Consider the following 25368-nt stretch of genomic DNA (forward strand, 5'->3'; position numbering starts at 1 on the left):
CAAGGCAGGGCTGAGCTCTCTTTCCGGAATCGGGGGTGTTGCAGTGTCGAAGGCTGAGCCATCGAGCTCTTTCTAGGTCTCCTCCGGCCCCCGGCCGAGCCTGCGGGAGCCGGCTGCAGGCCTCCCCCGCCCCCCCCCGGCCCCCACCCCGCGCCGCCGCCTCCTCTCCCGCCGCTCGCGCGCCGGCTGGTGGCCAGACGGGCTGGGCGGAGGAGCGCAGGCAGCGCCGCGTCCTTATCAATGGGCTGGGCGGCTTAGCGCGCCGCCGCCTCTCCGAAAGGGCGCAGTCCCGGGGCCGCCGCAGGTTACGGGGCCCCGCGATGGCTCCTCCGGGCGTGGCGGCAGGCCGGCTCCCGGGGCCCTGCGGGAGGCTCTGAGCTCCGGCGCGGGCGGCCGTCGGGGCGTTCGCCCGGCACCATGCGCTCCCGCCTGTCGCCGTCGTCGCTGCGGCTGCTGCTGCTGCTGCTCGCTGGCATCGCGCACGCCGTGAGTACCGCGCCCCTCCGCGGGCGGGCGGGATGGGGAGAGCGAGGGACCCTGCGGTCCCCCACTGAGCTGTGGAAACTCTTACCGCCGTCCTCCGCATCAATCATCTCTATCAGCTTCAATCCAGAGGGCCTCCTCCTCCCAAAATAAAAACGCCTGAGCCAGGGGAAGGCAGGTCGCAGGTGACTACCCCTGCTCTTCACCTCTTCGCCCGCCCCTTCCTGTGGGCTCTGGACTGCGCCTCTGAGGCCCCCCTCGACGGAATTTCTGGGGCTGCCCCTGCGGTTCCTATCGGGTGCTGGCACTTTGCTTCCATTATTTATTGAAGCCTCATACCTTCTTACGAGGTTGATCTTATCAACCTCACTTTAAAGACAAGAAAACGGGGACTCGAAGGGCCGAGAATATTGCCCCAAAGGAAGACAATTGGAACCCACATCCGTCTGCCCAGAGCCTTGACATTTTCACACACACCAGGCTGCAGATGGGGAGTGAGAGGTGGGGGGAAACAACCCAGAAGGCTCAGCCCGCTGCTTCCAGGTCTGGGATGGGACCGGGTCTGGGAGGGGACCTGGTCTGGGATGGGACCTTTTGCAGCTCCCTGCCCCCTCTCTCCTGTGGGATTTGGCTCCCTCCTGTCTGCATGCCTGGGGACTCCTGGGAGTAACTGGTCTCTACAAACCAGGTCCAGGGAGAAGCTGGAATGGAAAAGAGAAGGCAGCAGAGTCGGTAGCTGATTTTTCTTTCCCACACAAACTCCTGGAAAAGGCAAACTTCTCCTGTGGGATTCGTGAAGGAGAGAGTGGCCGCACCCAGAGCGGCTGGACAGAAGGAAGGAGGTTGTGGTCAGGGCACACATGAGAAGCGACCATCTGCTTTTTTCCCCCCCAGCTCCCCCTTCTCTCTCTCTTATCCTCTTGCAGCCAGTGGCTCAATTGGTTCCAGTGTTGGGGAGTAAGGGGTGCAGGTTCCAGAACCACTTCTTTCCCCCAACATTCCAGACTAGCTCCCAAGCCTCTCTGTCCCAAGAAATTCCCCAGGGAAAGCCCCTGGGGACCCAGTTTTGAGTCTCCAATCTGTCGTGGGCACATCCTTCCTGGTGTCCAATGACCTTGACCTCCTGTAGTCCTTGACCTGCTGTAGTCCTTTCCTGTTTTATCATAGGAAAAACCTCTTCTTCCAGAGCTGATAAGAGTGTTGACAAGCAGTAGATGTCCATCTTCTGGCAGGTCCATGGCATTCTAGCAGCCGTAGTTTGGAAAAGTGTAATTTGGAGATCTTGTTCCCACCTTCCTGGTAACCTGGGAGCCGTTTCTCCTCAGTGCTAGTGTTGGAAGGTGCTAGTGCAACAGCATCCAATCATTTCATCTGAACTCTCAATTTGGGGAAAAGCCACCTGGGGCATTGGGGACAATTCAAAGCCAAATATAGCCTCCAGGTATGTTGTTATTCAGTGCCCAGGGATAGGAGACACAATAGTTTCCTCTTTATGACCCCCCCCAGCCTCCTTAAGTATTTGCAGTGCCCTGAAGTTGTCTGAAAAAATTAACAGGTCTGAGGTTCAACCTACATTTTAATCTATGTGGGGTGGGGGGGACTCCCGTGTTATCTCAAGAATAAGCAGAGGGGGAAATGAGAGCCTTCACATGCTTCAAGTGAGGTATTCAGTGTTCCTTGGAAGAATGCTTCATTATGCTCTGGTCCAGTTTTTTCATTTTACAGAGTAAACTGAGACCACAGAAAGAAGGGACTTGCTCCAAATATGCAAGTTAGTGGTAAAGCTGGGACTAGAACCCAGATCTTTTGATTTCCAACCACTCAGGGCTCTGCCAATTATATACCTCGTCCTTACATGTCATTTTCGTGCACTCACTGGTACTGCTTTGCATTATTACCAGTTAGTTTCCCATAAGTCTTGGTTCTCTGGTTATTTTATGGTCTTATCCAGAGCTAGGGTCTCACACTCCTTTAATAAATAGGAATGAGGCCTTCGTAGTTGGCTCGGTGGACAGAGCATCAGCCCAGCATATGGAAATCCGGGCTTGATTCCTGGTCAGGGCACACATGAGAAGCGACCATCTGCTTCCCCCCCCCCCCCCCAGCTCCCCCTTCTCTCTCTCTTATCCTCTCGCAGCCAGTGGCTCAATTGGTTCCAGTGTTGGCCCTGGTGCTGAGGGTAGCTCGACTGGTCCCAGCATCAGACTCAGGTGCTAAAAATAGCTTGGCTGATTTGAGCATAGGCCCAAGACAGGGGTTGCTGGGTGGATCCTGGTCAGGGTGCATGTGAGAGTTTATCTTGTCTTACTATATTCCCTCCTTTCACTTAGAAAATAAATAAATAAAACAAATAGCAGTGAAATTGACCTACTGTCATTGGTGTATTTCCCAGCCTATGAAACCCTGTTTTTGTGTGTGTGTGTAACTGAGTGGTCAGAAATTTGATTTTAAATTTTAAGGGGATTCAAACAGGTTTTATTCATTTGGGTCTCACCCTGAATAAGAGCATAGGCACCTTCCCAGTGGGAGGTCAGTAAGGCCAAATCAGTCATTACTATCCCATCCCCCCACCTTGCTTTTCGACAGGGAGGTGCCAGGAAGGAACCTTACAAATGAAAACCCAAAAGTGATGATGGGGGCAGTTTGAGATTGTCATAGGAAACCTTGTCCACACCTCCCTATGCTAACCTCCCCGCCTATGTCTAGCTCATGAGGACTTCCACCTGGGACAGTATTGTAACTATTCACTAGCACATCTGTCCTCCCCTCCGCCTCTAAACATACACTTTGAACTTGAACACTGAGACTTAGTTTTCTTCATCCTTTATCCCTAGGCCCCATCACAGTGTAAGAGGGAGCTCAATGATTGTGTGCTGAATGAATGAATGAGTGAGTGAGTGAAGAATGACATCTTGAAAGCAATCACTGCTGCTTACAAAATTGGACCTAGACAGGAAGGGAGAGAAATGAGAAGCATCAATTAATAGTTGTATCGCTTTAGTTGTTCATTGGTTGCTTTCTTATATGTGCCTTGACTGGTGGGCTCCAGCAGAACGAGTGACCCCTTGCTCAAGCCAGTGAACTTGGGCTCAAGCCAACGACCTTTGGTCTTCAAGCCAGTGACCATGGGATCATGTTGACAATCCCATGCTCAAGCTGGCGACCCCGTGCTTAAGCTGGTGACCCTGAGCTCAAGCTGGTGAGCTAGTGCTCAAGTCAGCAATCTTGAGGTTTCAAACCTGAGACCTCAGCATCCCAGGTCGATGCTCTATCCACTGTGCCACCATTGGTCAGGCTTTGAATCATGGCTTCTTATCTTTGACACTATAATCTTGGATCTTAAACCCGGGCTTCTAACAAGGGGTGCCGGGAAGAGAGCTATGCCCTCCCATAGCAAGGGTGGGGATAATGGGGACAGGGTGCGGGGAGGGGAGTTGGGCAATGCTTTATTCTGTGCAATTGTACGATGTTTAGCAGCATCCCTGGTCTCTGCCCACTAGAAACAACTCTCCAAGTTGTAACAACAGAAATGGCTTCAGACATTTCCAAATGTCTTCTGGGAGGCAGGGAGGACAAAAGTGCCCCTGTTGAGAACCGTTGTCTTAACAGTTGTCATGCTTCAGGGGAGATGCATTAACAGGGCCAATAATAGGTGTTAGTTGCATGTTGGACATAAGGCAGTGTGGTTGGTGACAGGGTATCTGAGTTGGAGGATAGAAGCAGGTGTATCTGATGAAATCAGTTTCCAAACCAGCAAAATAAACTTCTGCAGGCAATGGCTTCCTTGATCATTTACACCCTCCCTCCCCACTTTCCGCCCCCCTTTATCTACCCCTCCTCAGTTGATGGCTCAGAAACATCAAAACTTCAAGTATAGGATGTGGCACATAGCAGCGTCCAGCACATGGAGGGCCCCGCCCCTTCTTGCGGTGCACCTGGATTGGAGCTGACAGGCTCTGTGGTGGCCGGGAGCAGCATTTTAGGGAGGCCTGCAAAAGGCCGCCCGAGGAGTTGTCTACTGATAACTCTTCAGAGGAGGGTCATGGGGATTTTTGTGTACAGTAGCTGAAAAATTACTTTCTGATTTGGATTTCTTTTAAAAACTTTACTATTCCTGAAATTAATGTGAATGATGATGATGGTGATAAAGGCTCCCCTCACTGAGCATTTACTTCACAGTGGGCAGTCGAAGTCCTTCCCAGCTCTGTCTGATTTAATTCTCACCTCAACAATCAGTACCCCCTGGGCCAGTGCAGATGAGGGCACTGAAGCCATTTGCTCAGGTGACCCAGCTGGACACAGTGGTCTGAGGACTCAAACCCTGATGCTCTGAACCAACATAGGCCCCTACTCCCAGAAGGTGGCCTGCTCTGGTTTCTGGTGCCCAACCCCAACGTGCTCTCATACAAGTCTCTCTCAAGCCTCCAAATGACATTAAATTCATTTTAATCTAATTGCTTTAGAAAACATAAAACAAATACTGAAATATACACAGCATTTTACTGAGGGAGTCAGAGAGGAGCTAGGGGGCACAAAACCAAACAAACGGGCGCAACACTGTTCAGGGGAATCCTCTTGGCTTTACATCACCTTTTTGGCATTCCCATTGCGTCCTCTCCCCCCTCCCTGCCCCGTTACCCCACTCAGTCATTACCTCCCATGCAAAGGGCAGGCATGGCTCCCTTCCTGGCCCATGTTGAAAGCCCAGATTTAACATTCCAGGTTAGAGCTCCACCACCACATTGGCCCCCTCCAGTGAGCTCTGATCTGGTCCCTGCTTCCCTGCCCTTCGCAAGCTGAGGTTTGTCAACACTGACCTTCACATGGGCTCTTGGGACAGCCTGCAGCCCAGGTAAAACCCACAACACTCAGATCCTATCTACTTGCTTATAGTACAAACAGTACTGCTCAACGTTGTTCGTGTGGGCTTGAGAAAATGAGAGTATCCTGGGGTCCACCCAGCCTCACCATTCTGTGGCTGGAGAAGGGATGCCCCTGGCTGATTGTCTCCCGTGGTCCTAATCATTATGCTGCCAGGATCCCCCAGTTTTCCAGAGTCCTCTTCAGAATTCCCATATGTGCAGCATCAGTTCCCTCACCCCTGGCTTTCAGAGGCTCTCCCTGATGTCTACGTGTTTGTTCAAATTCCTGACCTTACCACCCCTACTTTCATTTTCAACACACTGGTTTGCCTCCCATTTCCTGAGAGTCAAGACTCTGTGGATGAACTTCCCCCTACCAACATCTTATAGGTGTGTCTAAATTATACCCCCTGTTCTCTTCCTTCTTATCTTAGTCAGGTTGGTCTGCCATAGCAAAACATCCCAGACGGGGCAGGGGGCTGAAACAACAGACAGTTATTTCTCATGATTCTGGACTCTGGAAGTCTGAGATCAAGGGCCAGCATGGTGGGGTTCTGGTGTGAGCCCTATTCCTGGCCTTCAGAGGGCTGCTTTGTCCTCACATGGCCTTTCCTCTGAGCAGGTTCAGACACAGAGAGAGTGAGCTCTCTGGTGCCTCTTCTTAAAAGGACACTAATCCTATCAAATCAGGACCCACCTTATGACCTCATTTAACTTTAATTATGTCCTTATGAGTCCCATCTCGAAATACAACCACACTAGGGGTTAGGGCTTCAATGTGTGAATTTTGGGGAGATACATATTCTGTCCATAATACCATCTGAGTGAACTGGTTCTACTGCCCATGGCCAATCCTGATACCTGTGCTCCTGATCCTTGCCCTCACCATCCCTGGTGACTTCTGTCCTGACATAACACGATGAAGCCATTGTGCCCCATCTTTACCATCTTCCTCTTGACTGGTTTGTTCCCTCAGCTGTTTAACTTGCCCAAGTCCATCTAGCTAGGTTGTAGAGAGCTCTCCCTCTTCATTCTGGGTCCTTCAAGCTACAGTTCCACCTCTGCCTCGCAATGCCCATTTCTTGGAAGTAGCATCCGCAATCATTGCTCCCACTTCCTCTCATTTCTCAGCCTTCTGCAATCTGGCTTCCACCTCACCAGCTGCCAAAATCAGTCTCACCAGTGGCCCTTATTTTGCCACATTTGCTACATACTTTTCAGTCCACGATTTATGAGAGAGGTGCATCATTATAAATAATGACATCGGGACAGCAGGCATGCACATGGACTGTCCTGGGCAGAGTGGACTATGGGACCTGGCCTCTCAGAGACCTCAGTGCCAGGATCCTCCTTCTTTTCTCTTTGGCTCCTTCCCTCCCCTGGCTTCTGCCTTTTGCGGTCTCCTCATCCTTACCCTGCCTCTCGTGCTGTTCCTCAGTCTTCCCGGTCATTTCCCAGGCTCTGTCTTTTGCCCTCGCTCTCCTCACTCGGCTTGCTCTTACCGTGTGAACTTCCTTGGCAGTCTTACCTTGTCACAGATCCAATCTTTCTTAACCAAATTATCTTACCCCAACTCCCAAGCCTATGCCTGTTTTCCCTGTTATTGAAACTACTATCGAGGCACCCAGACCACACTCATGGGAGCCCCACTGTGCCCTGCCTTCACCCCCACACTCAATCCACCTCCTGCAGCATCCGCTTACTCACTGTCACCTCTGGGCCCTCTTCTTTGTGGGGTATTGCTACTCTGAGTACAACAATTCTTCCTCACTGTTTGCCTGAATGTCAGGGCCACCTCCGGGGACTTCCCTGCTGCTAATTTTGGTTTGTCATGATCTGGCCCCTGCCTTCACCATGCATTCTGGCCATTGACCTCCTTGGACCCCCTTGGAGACCATGAGCTTCAAGGGTAGGAGCCATGTCCCTTATACCTTCATGTCCCCAGTGATGAGCAGATTGCTGGGCATTTAGTAGGTGTCCAATAAAGGTTTGCTGAAAATTTACATTTTGAACTTGTAGGATAATGAGTTCCCTCTTATTTTTTATTGTATAAACTAGACTAGCGCTTCCATTCTTGTTTTTCCTCCTTGAAACTACTTCTTTCTGGTCTCAAGTTGGCAAGTATGTAATTACATAATAAAATATATAATTTTTATATAAAATCACTTATATATTTTATAAAACATATAATTTTTGAATTTATAAGAGATTTATAAGAATTTATAAGAATTTATAAGAGATTTTGAATCTCTTTGCCATCTTCAGAATTCAATAGGTTTTATTATATCTCCTCCCATATTTTACCTTTGCAGATTTAAATCCAAAATTAAACTTGAAAATAGCTTACATAACTCTCTTTTGCCATCTTTCCTCTCTTATTTTGGGGTTTGCTTCATTATTCTCTCTCTCTCTCTCTCTGCAGATTGATTTTTCTGTTGCTTTTTTTAGGACAGACTATGGCTGCTGCATAGCTTCAAAGCTTACATGCTTCAGGAATTGGAGCAAGAGACATCACTCCCAATTCCAGTAGCAAATACCCAAGAGAGGAAAGCAGATTGTCTCAGGTTGGGTGAGGTTTTCTTCCTTGGTCTGACCAGTGGGAGGACCGGATCTCATTGCATAAACCAACCTGCCTTGCAATGAAGGGGACTTTCCTGAGATTGGGAGCAGGAAGTAGTTGGCTGAAAGGCTGAGAACACATCTCAAAATAGGTCTATCCTCTGCGAAAATCCCCCAAAGAAAGGGATGATGAACGCTCATCATATGATCAATGAGCAGGTGTGAACTTGTACACTTTTGTGGGCCGGCCGTGACTGGGAGCTGAGTGAGGAAACAAAGGGTGACACTCCCTACCAGAGACACTATTAGATGTACAATATCTCAGAAAGTTTACAACCTACGTGCCTTTTCTGGAAAAAAATAATAAGGGATACAAAAAAGTGGAATTTACCCAGGATGGTCATGGGCAGATACTGATTCCATAGTTCTGCAACAGACCGGAGAGGGTTTAGTTTAGAAAGTCAGAGTGCCCCTTGAGGCAAGTCCCAGAGAAGCTGGGGGGCAGTCTCATCCAGGGCTGCTCTCTGCAGAACCTGAGACTGCAGCAATGCTGTGGAAGTCGATGCAGTGGAGGACCTGAATTTTGTGATCACCTAGAGAAAAGGAAGGCATCTTAAAATTTCAGGAAAAGATGGAAGTTATATGAAAAATCTTGTGGTCTGAGTATTTTACAAACTTTGACATGATTTTAGCAATATTTTAAAAACTCTAGATGTAAAGATGGCTTGGACTCAAACTCTGAAACTGAAGAAAAATCCTAAATATTTCTAAAAGGAAAACAAAAGTCATGCAAAAGATTTGGAATCAGAAATACATTTTTCAACAACACAGAAGAGAAGAGGAGAAATGCCTTGAAAATTTGGAAGGAAAATTATCTTTAGCCTAGCATTCTCTCAAATTAATTGTATAACTAATGAAGTTAATAAAAGCTTTTCCACTTCTGCAAAGATTCAAAGATTTACTCCCTATTCTCACTTTCTTAGGACGTTACTAGGGAGTGTGTTACTATTAAACAGGGAAGTACATGGACTCTAGGACACGCAGCTCAAGTCAGGAGAACTGGGGAGAGGGTACCCCAAGGCCAGCCAGGCATCAGGCCTAGACTGGAGCAGGAGGGAGAAGGACTGTGGGGTCTGGTCTCCAGAGGGAAAACAAAGAGCTGTTGCTCGATGTCTAACAGAGCTGTCAGACTACTTGGAAAATTTAGCTGTATATAGAAAACTAATCAAATGAAAAAAAAGTAATTATTGACTTCAAGAAAGACAAAATGTACAAGAAGAGACGTAATCATTTTACATGACTAGACACAGCAGTGAACAATATTTCATAGTCAAAATAAGTTATAAATACAGATCATGCATTAGAAAATTAAGTCAAAAGGATGATATATATATATATATATATATATATATATATATACACACACACTACAAGGGGGAGAGAAGTATATGTGGAGAGATCAGAGAACATCTAAATCTACCTTCCATTATAGACAGTTTTGGATAATGTCTCAAAATAATAAACCAGGAAATAGCGGCCCTGGCCAGTTGGCTCAGTGGATAGAGCGTTGACCTGGTGTGTGGATGTCCCAGGTTTTATCCCTGGTTAGGGCACACATGAGAAGTGACCATCTGCTTTTGTGCCCCTCTCTCTCCTGCTTCTCTCTTTCTTCCCCTTTTGCAGCCAGTGGCTTGATTGGTTGAAATATCAGCCCGGTTACTGAGGATGGCTTAGTTGGTTTGAGCATTGGCCTCTGGTGCTGAGGATAGCTCAATTGATTTGAGCACATCAGCCTCAGGTGCTAAAAATAGCTTGGCTGATTCGAGCATCAGCCTCAAATGGGGGTTGCCAGGTGGGTCCTGGTCGAGGCATGTGTGGGAGTCTGTCTCTCTATCTCCCCTCTTCTTTCTTAAAAAGGAAGGAAAGAAGGAAGAAAGGAAGGAAGGAAGGAAGGAAGGAAGGAAGGAAGGAAGGAAGGAAGGAAGGAAGGAAGGAAGGAAGAAGGAAGGAAGGAAAGTAAAGGAAAGAAAAAGAAATAGCTGTATAAGGACATAATTTTTAATGTGGAGATACAAATGAGAATAACAGCTAAAAAGAATTGGAAGCAACTGCTGCTGGGAAGCAGGTAGAGGTTAGAGAAGGGAACAGCTGTTTTTCATTATAGATACTTTGACACTAGTACAAGTAAAATTTTTTTAAAGTACCTGATACTCTATCAAGTACAAACTTGTGTTTTCTTTTTAAATTCTATAAAGGGAACTGTTAAGGAATAATAGCTCTTCTTTTGAGAAAAACAAATAAAATAAATTTTAACAATCCTTTCATCTTCACTTGTCTCTTTCTCCAGTGAGTTCTAAGTAAAATTATATTTAATACTCTCAAGTGTAATGGGTATATGGAAATATATTATACATATACACATGGCTACTAACTACCAGCCTCTCCTTCCCTTCCTGATCTTAATTTAGATAACAAGGGGCCTTCTTCCCACACCTTCTCCAGTCCAGGCACCTGCCAGGTGGTTGCTCCATTGAACACACCATTTCCCCAGCCACTTCCCGCAACCCTGAGGCCCACCTTTTGTTGCTGCTAGTCACCATCTGGAAACCATGGATTCAGGTCTTTTCATCAGAATACTGCTACTGTCACATATTGGTGGAGACCTCATGTTTCTTGAGTTAGAATACCACCACTGCACAAAATTATCTGACTTATTAAGTTTTAATGGGAGGATTAAGGTTAAAAGCAATATGGGCTGACCCACTTTATACCCATTCGGGTGGTTGTTATTAACACAGAAGGATAACCAGGGTAGATGAGGATGTAGAGAAACTGAAACTCTTGTGCCCTGCTGGAGGGAACATAAAAGGGTATACCTTTGGTGGGCAAGAGGTTCGTGTTTCTTTAAAAAAGTAAACAGCCTGACCTGTTGTGGAGCAGTGGGTAGAGCACCGACCTGGAATGCTGAGGTTGCTGGTCAAAACCCCGGGCTCCTGTAGTCCAGGCATTTAGGGAAGCAACTAGAGTATAAGTTGATGCTTCCTGCTCCCCTCTCCCCTCCTTTCTCTCTTTCTCTCTAAAATCAATACATAAATGTCTATATTACCCAAAGCAACTTATAAATTCAATGCAATACCAATTAAAATACCAATGACTTACTTCAAAGATATAGAACACATATTCCAAAACTTTATATGGAACCAAAAGAGAACACGAATAGCCTCAGCAATCTTGAAAAGGAAGAATAAAGTGGGAGGTATCACACTTCCTGATATCAAGTTATACTACAAGGCCATTGTACTCAAAACAGCTTGGCATAAGAACAGGCATATAGATCAATGGAACAGAACAGAGAACCCAGAAATAAACCCACATCTTTATGGACAACTGATATTTGACAAAGGAGGTAAGAGCATACATTGGAGTAAAGACAGCCTCTTCAACAAATGGTGTTGGGAAAATTGGACAGCTACCTGCAAAAAAATGAAACTAGACCACCAACTTACACCATTCACAAAAATAAACTCAAAATGGATAAAAGACTTAAACGTAAGCCGTAAAACCATAAGCATCTTAGAAGAAAACATAGGTAGTAAGCTCTCTGACATTTCTCGCAGCAATATATTTGCCGATTTATCTCCAAGGGCAAGTGAAATAAAAGACAGAATAAACAAATGGGACTATATCAAACTAAAAAGCTTTTGCTCAGCTAAAGACAATAAGAACAGAATAAAAGACAAACTACACAATGGGAGAACATATTTGACAATACGTCTGATAAGGGGTTAATAACCAAAATTTATAAAGAACTTGTAAAACTCAATACCAGGAAGACAAACAATCCAATCAAAAAATGGGCAAAAGAAATGAATAGACACTTCTCCAAAGAGGACATACATATGGCCAATAGGCATATGAAAAAATGCTCAACATCACTAATCATTAGAGAAATGCAAATTAAAACCACAATGAAATATCACCTCACACCAGTCAGAATGGCACTCATCAGCAAAACACAGAATAAGTGCTGGCGAGGATGTGGAGAAGAAGGAACCCTCCTGCACTGTTGGTGGGAATGCAGACTGGTGCAGCCACTGTGGAAAACAGTATGGAGATTCCTCAAGAAATTAAAAATCGAACTGCCTTTTGACCCAGCTATCCCACTTTTAGGAATATACCCCAAGAACACCATAACACTATTTCAAAAGAAGAAATGCACCCCCATGTTTATGCTAGCATTGTTCATAATAGTAAAGATCTGGAAACAGCCCAAGTGTCTGTCAGTGGACAAGTGGATTAAAAAGCTTTGGTACATATATACTATGGAATACTCAGCCATAAGAAATGATGACATCGGATCATTTACAACAACATGGATGGACCTTGATAACACTATACTGATCGAAATAGGTAAATCAGAAAAAACTAAGAACTATATGATTCCATACATAGGTGTAACATAAAAATGAGACTCAGAGACATGGACAAGAGTATGGGGGTTACGGGGTTGGGGGGAAGGAGAGGGAGGGGGTTGGGGGAGGGGAGGGGCACAAAGAAAACCATTTAGAAGGTGACAGAAGACAATTGGACTTTGGGTGATGGGAATGCAGCATAATCAAATGTCAAAATAACCTGGAGATGTTTTCTCTGAACATATGTACCCTGATTTATCAATGTCACCCCATTAAAATTAATTTAAAAAATCAATACATAAAATCCTTAAAAATTTTTTTCAAGTAAACATAGGAAACAATATATATATATTTATAAATAAATTTATATATAAATGCAGTATTACCATCTGATCCAGCAATTTTACTACTGGGTGTATACCCCAAACAATTGAAAACAAGGACTCAGTTATTTGTACACCCGTGTTCATAGCTACATTAGTCACAATAGCCAACAGGTGGAAACAATCCAAGTGTCCATAAACAGATAAAGGGATGAACAAAATTTGATATATACAGGCCATGGAATGTTATTCAGCCTTAAAAAGAAATGAAATTTCGATAGATGCTACAACATGAGTGTGAATTAAGCCAGCCCCAAATGAACAAATAGTGTATGGTTCCATTTATGTGAACTACTTAGAAAAGGTAAATAAATTCATTGTCAGAAAGTAGAATAGAGATTACCAGGGGCTAGGGAAAAAGCAATGGGGAGGTAGTGCTTAATGGAGTCAGTTTCTGTTGGGATGTTGAAAAATTCTGGAGGTGAATAGTGATGATGGTTGTACAACATTGTAAATGTATTTACTGCCACTGAATTTTATATTCAAACATGGTAAATTTTATGTTACATGTACCATATTTCACTACAACTTATGAAAAGAAATGTAGGATGAGAAGAAAAAGTTAAACTGTCCTCTGATTATTATTTTTCTACAGTCCCAGAGAAAAAACAGCAAAGAAATTGAAATTTTCTTGGAGGAGTGGTTCCCATTATAAGTGTTCTCTCATTTCTAATCTTGCCTTATTGCTTCCAAGGGTCTTCTTTGTGGAATACCCCCTCCTTTAATCTCCAACAGTGCAAATTGCCACCCACTTTTGGGAAACTTCAACCCCTAGCTACTCACATTGAGGCTGTCCTAGAATCTATCCCCCACCCTGTGTCAGTCAGCTGTACTGCATAACAATCACAAAACTCTCAGTGGTGTACAACAGGTGTTCTTTCTCTCTTAGTGTTTGCAAGTGAGCAAGGGTTTCATTGATCAGCCACGGTATTGGCGATACAGCCAAGGTACCAAACATTTCTATTCCCCAAGGATCCTTCATGATCCCCTGTTATAGTCATACCCACTTCCTTCCCACTCCCACCGTTTCCTTAACTCCTGACAAGCACTCATATGCTCCTCATTTCTATAATGATGTCATTTCAAGAACGGTGCATAAGTGTAATTAAATGGTATAAAATCTTTTGGGATTGACTTTTTCCATTTAGTGTACTTCTCTGGGGATTAGTCTAGGTTAGTGCATGTATCAATAGTTTGTTCAGCATCTATAAGTTTATGTCTCTTGTCAAATTTGGAAAGTTTTCAGCTCCACCCTCTTTTTCCTCTCCTTCTCTAAACTAATGTGAGTTTTAAATGAATTTCCATCTACGAACATAAGTGTAGGTTTGACAAGAGGGTATGAAACCTGGTCTTTTACCTGCTGGCAAGTTGGTTTCTGAAATTAACATCCCTGGGTGAACAATTTTGATCACATCGCCTAAACACCGTGGACCTTTGTTTCCTTTTCTGTTTCTCGTCATAGGATTGTTTCTATTTATTTATTTATTTATTTATTTACTTACTTACTTATTTATTTCTTACAGAGACAGAGAGAGAGTCAGAGAGAGGATAGATAGGGACAGACAGACAGGAACAGAGAGAGAGGAGAAGCATCAATCATCAGTTTTTCGTTGCGAGACCTTTAGTTGTTCATTGATTGCTTTCTCATATGTGCCTTGACCTCAGGTCTTCAGCAGACCGAGTAACCCCTTGCTCAAGCCAGCGACCTTGGGTCCAAGCTAGTGAGCTTTTGCTCAAACCAGATGAGGCTGCGCTCAAGCTGGCGACCTCGGGGTCTCGAACCTGGGTCTTCCGCATCCCAGTCTGATGCTTTATCCACTGCACCACAGGATATTTCTATTTTATTTTAATTTTTTACTTACAGTTGACATTCAATATTATTTTATATTAGTTTCAAGTGTATAGCATAGTGGTTAAACATTCACATAATTTATGAAGTGATTCCCACTCCTCCTGCCATAAGTCTAGTACCCATACTATGTATGGCACCATACATAGTTATTACAATATTATTAACTGTATTCCCTATGCTGTACTTGACATCCCCATAAGTGTTTTCTAACTACCAATTTTTACTTCTTAATCCCATCACCTTTTTCACCCAGCCTCTCAAACCTCCTACCTTCTGGAAACTATCAGTTTGTTCTCTGTATCTATGAGTTTGTTTGTTCATTTATTTTGTTCTTCAGATTCCACATATAAGTGAAATCATATAGTACTGTATTTCCCCATGTATAAGACGCAACTTTTTCAGAAAAATTTGGAGTCTAAAAACTGGGTGTGACTTATACAGTGGTTGTAGATATTTTACTTGTAGTTTTTGCTTTTTCACGCTTGTTTTTGTGCTCATTGTTACAGTTTTTTAACCTGCGTTTCCCGTTTTTTCACACTTGTTTTTTTTTTCTTCAAATTTCGGGCCCCAAAAATTAAGGTGCGTTTTATACATGGGACAATATGGTATTTGTCTTTCTCTGTCTTATTCCACTCTGCACAGGACCCTTTGGTCCATCCATGTTGTTGCAATAGTAAGATTTCATTTTTTTTTTATGGCAGAGTAACATTCCATTGTATATATGTACCACAGCTTTGTTACCCAGTTGTCTACTAATGAACACTTAGGTTGCTTCCACATCTTGGCTACTGTAAATAATGCTGCAGTGAACATAGAGGCACATGTGTCTTTTTGAATTAATGTTTTGGGATTTTCCAGAAGTGGGATTTCTGAGCCATGAGGTAGTTCTGTATTTAATTTTTTGAGAAAACTTTATGCTGTTTTGCATAGTGGCCACACCAATTTACAATTCTACCAACAATGCCTGAGGGTTCCCTTTACTCCACAACCTGGGGAACACTTACTGTTTGTGGATTTATTGATGAGAGCCATTCTGATAGTTATGAGGATTTAATTCTTGTTGTGGTTTTAATTTGCATTTCTCTGGTGACTAGTGACATTTGAGCATCTTTTTATATGTCTATTGGTCATCTGTATGGCTTTTTTTGTGTGTGTGTGAGAGAGACACACAGGAAGAAAGAGAGATGAGAAGCATCAATTTTTCTTTGCGGCATCTTAGTTGTTCATTGTGTATGTCCTTTTTTACAGAAATATCTATTCAGGTCCTTTGCCCATTTTTAAATTAGGTTGTTTGGGGGGTTTTGGTGTTAAGATGTCTGAGCTCATAATACATATATTTTGGATATTAACTCCTTATCAGGTGTGTCATTGATGAATATCTTCTCCCAATTGGTAGATTGTCTTTGCATTTTTTGTTGATGATTTCCTTTGCTATGTGAAAACTTTTTAGTTTGCTGTAGTCTCATTTGTTTATTTTTCTTCTGTTTCCTTTGCCATATAGATAGATAGATAGGTAGATAGATAGATAGATAAAATAAATATTGCTAAGAACAATGTCAGAGATTTTACTGCCTATTTCATGTTTTCTTCTAGGAGTTTTATGGTTTTGAGTCTGACATTTAAGTCTTTAATCCATTTTCAGTTTATTTTTGTTTATGGTATAAGAAAGTGGTCTAGTTCCTTTTTTTTTTCTGCATGTATCTGTCCAATTTTCTCAATACCATTTATTGAATATACCAGTGGTTTTCAACCTTTTTACACTTGGAGAGTGCTGAAAATAGAATTATTTCAGGGTTCGCTAAGGCAGAAATATAAAACATTATTATTAGTTTGTGCATTCTCTTTTAATTATAATACTGTAAAGTGAAAAATTTCTAAAATAACTAGATGAACAGTAAAAAAATATTTTTAATAGAATACACTGAAATGACTAGAGAGCAGTACTTAAGTAAAACTAATGCAAAACTCGCTGCTGCTTCTTTGCAAGAATAATATCTAATTGAGGCTGCAGTTTTGTTTCTGGGAGACCAAGCTGCAATCACATCCATTTGGTTTCTCTGTTTTTTATTAGTGAGAGGGCCAAAAAAGTCTCACACATGTAGGGAGTAGAAAATGTAATTAAAAACTTAATACCTTTGTAAGTAAGAGATGGATATTCTTCCAGTGATATCCAAAATTGTGACAGTGATTGCATTTATGTTTGGACACCAGAGTGACATCAGAATATAAATCTATCAGTTTCTCTTTTTCACAATGATTATGGGAGCAGGAGTTGATATCTCCCATGAAAGGGTTATTGATCCAGCAGTTACCTTTACATGGATCTTCATTTCCAAGGTAATAATGGCCAAAGTTTTAAAATAATGCTTTTAAATGTTGACTTATAATATTAAATGTGATTTTTCTGATTAATGTCTGTAGCAATAAAAAAGTTTTGGAAAAGCAGAAGCATTTCTACATCTTCTTCCTGTATGCAACTTCCCCAAAGAACAAATCAAATGTCTTTTCTTTCTTTCTTTCTCCCTCTTTCCTTCTTTCCTTCTTTCCTTCTTTCCTTCTTTCCTTCCTTCCTTCCTTTCTTTCTTTCTTTCTTTCTTTCTTTCTTTCTTTCTTTCTTTCTTTCTTTCTTTCTCTCTTTCTTTTTTTTTCTCTCTCTCTCTCCCTCCCTCCCTCCCTCCCTTCCTTCCTATCTTTCTCTTTCTTCTTTTTAAAGTGAGAAGAGTGGAGATAGAGAGACAGACTCCCACATGCACCCTGACTGAGATCCACCCAGCAACCTCCATCTTGGGTCGATACTCAAATCAACTGAGTTATCTTCAGCACCTGAGGCTGATGCTTGAACCAATCAAGTCACTGGCTGCGAGAGGGGAGAAAAGAGAGAAGGGGGAGAGGGAGGGGGGAAAAGCAGATTGTTACTTCTCATGTGTGCCCTGACCAGGGCTTGAACCTAGACATCTGCATGCCAGGCCAATGCTCTATCCCCTGAGCCAATTGGCCAGGGCCACAAGTTTCTTTTTGAATGTATCTGTCTTATTTCTCAACATAAAAATGTTTGTGTTAAACTTCTAAAGATAAATATTTAGTTTGTTGAAGAAGCTAAATATATCCGCAAGCTTAGCCACCTAGTCTTCATCCAACACAAGCCCTACTCATGCAGTTTCACTCTTGCAGAAACTGTTTCACTTCTCTCAGTCTGATAAAGCATGAGAGCCACCTCATTTCTGTTTAGAGAAGGAGATGTTGGTGTTGTGAATTCATTCTGTCACATAGTGTCGTGTGCAGTTTGGAGTTCCAACCTCGATTAGGAATATCACTAGTGCTTCTCACTGCATCATTCATCACTGTTTTCAATTCAGGGGAAAGTTTGTTTGTAACTAAATGCTTCCCATGAATCATACATACAGTGCATGGATAGCATTTCTGATGTACGACTTCCTTTATTTTTACAACTATGCATGAGTTATGGCCAATCATGCTTCCACGACCACTTGTACACACTCCGATGAACTTTCTCCAGGCTAAGCCCTTCACTTGAAAGTTCTCATTAAGAAGGGGGTTAAATATCTGTGAACTAGTGGTATGATTAGGCAGATCAGGACAATGGAGTGGTTCTTCCCTAAAATTTGTATCATCAACATACCTCACTAAGCAAAGTAGAATATCATGGTTACTCACATCAGTTGATTCATCAAGTTTGAATGGCAAAACATTTCGATTCCTTTATTCCCTCATTTGCTCTTCAATATCGTTGGCTATACCAACAATTCTTCTCTGAACAGTATTGTTCAAAAGTGGTATAGCCTCAAGTTTTTGTGTGGTTTGTGAACCCAAAATTTCCCAAGTGACATTTAAGATGCAAGACTTTATTAATTCTTTACCAATAGTGACTGATTTTTTTTCACTTTTTATATTTGAAAGGTAGCTTAAAATATACTCAGAGCAGTGATTTGTCACTAGTCATTATTTTCATTTCAATTTTATGACTTTTTATTTGATTGTGTAATCTTTGCCCTCCTCAAAAATACAGAGGCTTCTCAATGTAATCACTATGTTTTAAATACAAATGATGAGTAAGTTTGGAAGGTTTCATTGCATTATTTGACAGAATTTCAAAACACACTACACAAGAGGGCTGTGGTGATAATTCACTGTTAGGTGCTACAGTGAAACCAAGTTTTCTTTTTTTTCTCTTTTTATTTTTATTTTAGTGAGAGGAGAGAAGGCAGAGAGACAGATTCCTGCATGTGCCCCCAACCCGGATCCACTTGGCAAGCCCACTAGGGGGCGATGCTGTCCCCATCTGGGGCCATTCCTCCGTTGCAACCAGAGCCGTTTTTTAGCACCTGAGACAAGGCCATGGAGCCATCCTCAGTGCCTGAGGCCAACTCGCTGGAGCCAGTTGAGCCATGGCTGAAGGAGGGGAATAGAGAGAGAAAGAGAGAGAGAGAGAGAAAGAAAGAGAGAGAGAGGGAAGGGAGAGAAGGGGGAGGAGTGGAGAAGCAGATGGGCATGTTTCCTGTGTGCCCTGATCTGGAATTGAAAATTGAATCTGGTACTTCCACATGCCAGGCCGACGCTCTACCACTGAGCCAACAGGCCAGGGCCGAAACCAAGTTTTCAATATTCCTTATCATACTGCCTAATAAAGTTTCCTCTTCTTTTTTTGACTTCTGTTGCACCTTCCAAATTATCAATACATTTCTTTTTCACTGTTTATTTTGAACTTGAAGCACTAGTCCTTGATTTACTCTCAGTGTCATCACTACTTTTCTTTTGACTATTGTTTTTGCCTTTGAAGAAAGTTAAAATGTGTTGGTTTTTTTCTTTACATTTTGCAGGGTTTAAATTTGACACTTCAATGACACTAACACACAAGATTTTATTTACAAACAATATGGATGCATTCTTAACAAGTGAGGACATGCAAGACTATTTGCACAAGTGTGAAAAAAGTACTACTGGGGGTGGAAATGGAAACACACAACAGATAAAGTTTTATCATACTGTGCACAATAGTGCATTACGGTGCAAGCTGGGACTTGGTTTCCAAACTCCACATGTACGATGTGCTGAACACTACGTAAGTTTGTCCCAATGCTATATGAGCAAGTGTGAAAAAAATGAACTGCAGAGAGAGGGGATGGGAGTTAGAGCCTGTGCATAACCTACCTGGCTGGAAACAGAAACACACAATGAATAAAATTTTATCTTACTGTGCATAACAATGCAACATGGTACAAGCTGGTGCTTGATTTCCGAACTCCACATGTACAGTGCATTGAATACTACATAAGTTTGTCTGTATAAACGCTTTGCATGATGCAGAAGGTTTGAAAGAGCCTACAAGTTCCAAAGCTATTTAAGATAGTCTCATTAGTATATTTATCTTTTTTTAATTCTCACAGATTTATTTTATTTTATTTTTAGATTTTATTTATTCATTTTTAGAGAGAGAGAGAAGCAGGGAGGAGCAGGAAGCATTAACTCCCATATGTGCCTTGACCAGGCAAGCCCAGGGTTTCAAACCAGCTACCTCAGCATTCCAGGTCACGCTTTAATATATTTATCAATGATACAGGCTGAGAAGTAGCAGTCACCCTGAATATAAGCAAATTTGACTAAGATCATTGGGTATATAATCTTCATACAACATTAGGGTGGTTAACTCTTTCACAGACTGACATGAAATTTCTGATGGATCAGCATTGAAAAACACTGGAATAGATGGTCTTTTCCCCATTGTATGTTCGTGCCTTTTTGTCAAGTATTAATTGACCATATAGATAAGGATTTATTTTTTACCTGTCTGTTCTGTTCCATTGATCTATAATTCTGTGCTTTTCAATGCCATTACCATACTGTTTTGATGACTACAGTCTTATAGTATAGTTTGATATTAAACAGTGTGGTATCTCCAACTTTGTTCTTCTTTCTCAAGGTTTTTGTAGCTATTTGAGACTATTGTGGTTCCATGTAAAATCTAGATTATTTGTTCTAGTTCTGTGAAACATGTCATTAGTATTTTTGGTAGGGATTGCATTGAATCTATAGATTGCTTTGGGTAATATAGACATTTTACCGATGTTACATCTTCCTATTCATAAGCATAGTATATGTTTTTATTTATTTGTATCTTTTTCAATTTCTATCTCAAAGTTTCATAATTTTCCTAGTCTTTTACCTCTTTAGTTAAATTTTATTCCTAGGTATCTTTCTTATACAATTGTAAGTGGGATTGGCATTTAAATTTCTCTTTCTGATAGTTATTGGTATGTAAAAATGCAACTGATTTTTTTTTTTTTACAGGGACAGAGAGAGAGTCAGAGAGAGGGATAGATAGGGACAGACAGACAGGAACAGAGAGAGAGGAGAAGCATCAATCATTAGTTTTTTGTTGCAACACCTTAGTTGTTCATTGATTGCTTTCTCATATGTGCCTTGACCGCGGGCCTTCAGCAGACCGAGTAACCCCTTGCTTGAGCCAGCGACCTTGGGTCCAAGCTGGCAAGCTTTTTGCTCAAACCAGATGAGCCCACGCTCAAACTGGCAACTTCGGGGTCTCGAACCTGGGTCCTCTGCATCCCAGTCTGACGCTCTATCCACTGTGCCACCGCCTGGTCAGGCAAAATGCAACTGATTTTTGAATGCTAATTTTGTATTTTGCTACTTTACTGAATTCATTATCAGCTTTAATAGTCTTTTTTGGTGGAATCTTTAGGGTTCTCTATATACAGTATTATGTCATATGCAAATAATGACAATTTTGTTTCTTCCTTTCCAATTTAGATTTTTAAAATTTCCTTTTCTTGTCTTATTGCTGTGGCTAGGACTTCTAATGCTCTGTTGAATAAAAATGGTGAAAGTGGACATTCTTGTTTTGTTCTTGATGTTAAAGGAAACACTTTTAGTTCTTTACTGTTGTGTATGACATCATATATGGCATTTATTATGTTCAGTTATGTTCCCTCTATTTCCACTTTGTTGAGAGTTTTATAGGGTTATTTTGAGACTTGAATAATTCAACGTATGTGAAAGGAATCTGCAATATTATAATTCCATACTCTGTAAAATATAGGAGTTCAGTTTACCTATTTGTTCAGTTGTTCATTCATTCTTTCATTCATTTATTGATACACATATTTTTAAAGTCTCAGATACAAATGAAGGAATGGAGCCATGGTTTGAAATATACTCTAGGAAGAGCTAGGAATCCAGAACTCTGTGTCAATTTTCCTCAACTCTCCTGTCCAACTCCTCCCTGAAGTCACTGTTGGTCTGAGTTAGACATACACTCTCCTCTGTGGGACAGAGAGATGGTTACGTGTAGGTTTCAAAGACCTTGTCTAAACCAAACTAAGCTTTTGAAACCTGAGAAATAAACACAGTTTTAGTGGATTACATAAAGTTTTACAGACTAATAGTGAAGTGCCCTGAAAGCAAATAGCTTGTTGGACTTGGGGGCCTTGATATCTTAAGGGCAAGATTTGCAGTGGACAAACTGCAGATTGTTGTTCTGAACTCCCTCCTAGAAGTGGCTGTCTGTACCACATTGTGGACAAAGAGCTTTTTGCAGGCAAAGGCTTAGCCTCCCTGAATTTGAATCTCCTTTGCCTAGTCCCATTCTTGCTCACAATAAGGCCTTATGTAGTAGAATCAACTTAGTTGCAATAGTTAGCATTCTTGGTTTTGTATTTGCAGGTTGGAGTCCTTCCGCAGACGTGTGATGTGCTATGGGTGCAGCGGGAGGAACAGGACCAGTGCCTGCAGGAGCTCTCCAAAGAAAGGACAGGAGACCTAAGCTTGGTGCAGCCAACCACAGGTACGTAGCCCACTTTAGTTCACTTCTGACATGGATTATGTCTAATTCCATTGTGTCAGGGGAAGCTTGTCCTCTGGACCAAGATGGGGAGGTAGGGGGCTGGACCAGCTGTATTCATTCAGATAATCAGCTAGAGGGAAGGATCTAGAGTGATTCTGGTGATCAGTCTACACACACCCAAAAAGCCAGATTATCACCACTCTTTCTTTCTCTGGGCTTGTGCACACACTTAAAGTTTTTATATCATTAACTTCTGCATGATAACTTCACCAAGGTAAGAGTTTGGTAAGAGTTACTGTACTTATCAAGGCAGTGTACCTCTTATCCATTCTCTTACCTCCTAATGCTAGTTTGATGAGTGAGGTAGTCAGAAAGTCATTGTGGGGTCAGAAAAACCTGGGGCTATGTGACCATGGACAAACTTTTTAACCTTCCGAGCCTCAGTTTCTTAATCTATAAAGTGGATGTCTACTTCAGAATTATAATGATACATGAGATAAAGTATACTAAATACACTTTTTTCTTTTTTTTTAAATTAATTAATTTATTTATTCATTTTAGAGAGGAGAGGGAGAGAAAGAGAGAGAGAGAGAGAGAGGAGAGACAGAGAGAGAGAGAGAGAGAGAGAAGTGGGGGAGGAGCTGGAAGCATCAACTCCCATATGTGCCTTGACCAGGCAAGCCCAGGGTTTCGAACCGGCAACCTCAGCATTTCCAGGTTGACGCTTTATCCACTGCGCCACCACAGGCCAGGCTTTTTTTTTTTTTTTTGCTTTGGGTTTTTTTTTTTTTTTTTTACAGGGACAGAGAGAGAGTCAGAGAGAGGGATAGATAGGGACAGACAGACAGGAACAGAGAGAGATGAGAAGCATCTATCATTAGTTTTATGTTCCGACAACTTAGTCATTCATTGATTGCTTTCTCATATGTGCCTTGACTGCGGGCCTTCAGCAGACCGAGTAGCCCTTTGCTCAAGCCAGCGACCTTGGGTCCAAGCTGGTGAGCTTTTTTGCTCAAGCCAGATGAGCCCGCGCTCAAGCTGGCGACCTCGGGGTCTCAAACCTGCACTTTTTTCTTAAATATTATTAATTTATTATTGCTAATCAAGACTTTAAATATTTTTAATTTGATATTTAAATATTAATTTTATTTCTAGTCGCTTCATTAACTGATCTTCTTTGCTTTTCTGCATCTTAAGGCCAGGAGGGGTTACATTAAGAAAAGGATCCACTTGTAAATATTAATAATATAACCAAAGTGCTAGCTAATTTTATCAAGAAAATAAATGGAGAAAAGAAGCACATATACAGAAAATAAGAAATGACAAGGAGGAAATAATAATTTAAGAAGCAAATCCATTACAGGTAGTGAAATAAAGGCTTATACACGTGTGTTCATAGTAACACTAGTTACGTTACAATAGCCAAGAGGTAGAAACAACCCAAATGTCTGTCAGCTGATGAATGAATAAACAAAATATGTGTACATACAATGAAATACTATTCAGTCTTAGAAAGGAATGAAATACTGATACATGCTAAACATGAATGAATCTTAAAACATGTTAAGTAAAGAAGCCAGTTATAAAAGACCATGTATTATATGATTCCATTTATATGAAATGTCCACTTTAGGTAAATCTTTAGAGACAGGAATCAGATCAGTTACCAGGGACTGAGAGGGGGAGGAATGAGTAGGGGTTTCCTTTTGGTGGTGGTGAAAATATCTTAGAACTGTATTAAGGTTGTGGTGACACAATACTGTGAATATTATAAATGCCTCCAAATGGTACACTTTAAAATAGTTAATTTAATGTTACGTGAATTTATTTTAATAGATTTAATGGTTTTAGAGCAATTCGCTGCACAATGGAGTGGAAAAGTACAGCATTCCTATATACTTCCTGCTCCCTGAACACACAGCCTCCCCTCCCATCAACATCTTGTAACTCAGTGGTACATTTGTTACAATTGATGACCCTACACTGACACATCAGTACCACCCAAAGCCCATAGTTTACAATAGGTTTTACTCTTGGTATTGTGTACTTTGTGGGTCTTGACAAGTGTACAATAATGGCATGTCCACTGTCATAGAACCATACAGGGTAATTTCTATCCTGAAAATCCCGTGCTCCCCGTATTCATCCTTTCTGTTACCTAGCCCCTGGTGACTACTGATCTTTTTTTCACTGTCTCCATAGTTCTGCCTTTTCCAGAATGTCCTATAGTTGGAATAATATCATATGTATCTTTTTTAGAATGGTTTCTTTCACTTAGTGATACACATTTAAGGTTTTCTTCAAGTCTTTCCATGGCTTGGTAGTTTGTTTATTCTTAGAGCTGAGTAATGCTTCATTGTCTGGGTATACTACTGTTTAACCATTCTCCTACTAAAGGACTTCTCTGTTGTTTCCAAGGTTTTGCAGCTACAAATAAAAATGCTCTGTGTAGACATAAGTTTTCAACTCATTGAGATAAATATTAAAGAGCATGATTGCTGGATTATATAATAAGAGTACATTGAAGTTTTGTCAGAAACTGCCAAACTGTCTTTAAAAGTGGCTGTCCCATTTTGCATTCCCACCAGCAACGCATGAGAGTTCCCATTGCTCCACATGTCTGCCAGCATTTGGTGTTGTCAGAGTTTTGTTTTGTTTTGCTTTGAATTGTGGGAAAAGATACATAACAAAATTTACAATCTTAACCCTTTCTTAGTGTATAGTACACTAGTATTAAGTACATTGACATTGTTGTGCATCCAATCTTCACAACTCTTAACATCTTGCAAGTTTGAACTCTACAACCATTCAACAACTACCTTTTCCCCTTTCTGTTATCCCCTAGAAACCATTCTACTTTCTCTTTCTATGAATTTGACTATTTTATTTACTTCCTGTAGGTGGAATCATATAGTATTTGTCTTTTTATGATTGCCTTATTTCATTTAGCAAAATGTTCTCAAAGTTAATCAATGTTCTAGCATATAGAAGCATTTTC

At 41.7% G+C, this 25368-nt stretch overlaps 1 protein-coding gene across 2 annotated transcripts in view; it reads left to right on the forward strand.

Annotated features, from left to right (window-relative positions):
- Window positions 1–206: 206 nt before the first annotated feature.
- The window catches only part of SCTR (secretin receptor), a 93954-nt gene continuing 68792 nt past the window's right edge, over window positions 207–25368 (forward strand). For both annotated transcript variants that reach the window (XM_066346669.1, XM_066346670.1), the window contains exons 1-2: window positions 207–486; window positions 22250–22370. In XM_066346669.1, coding sequence (XP_066202766.1) covers window positions 418–486; window positions 22250–22370 — 190 coding nt within the window. In that variant the 5' untranslated portion in view covers window positions 207–417. The remainder of the gene's footprint in view (window positions 487–22249; window positions 22371–25368) is intronic.

This window comes from Saccopteryx leptura, chromosome 7 (genome assembly GCF_036850995.1).
Source record: "Saccopteryx leptura isolate mSacLep1 chromosome 7, mSacLep1_pri_phased_curated, whole genome shotgun sequence".
Lineage (NCBI taxonomy): Eukaryota > Metazoa > Chordata > Mammalia > Chiroptera > Emballonuridae > Saccopteryx > Saccopteryx leptura.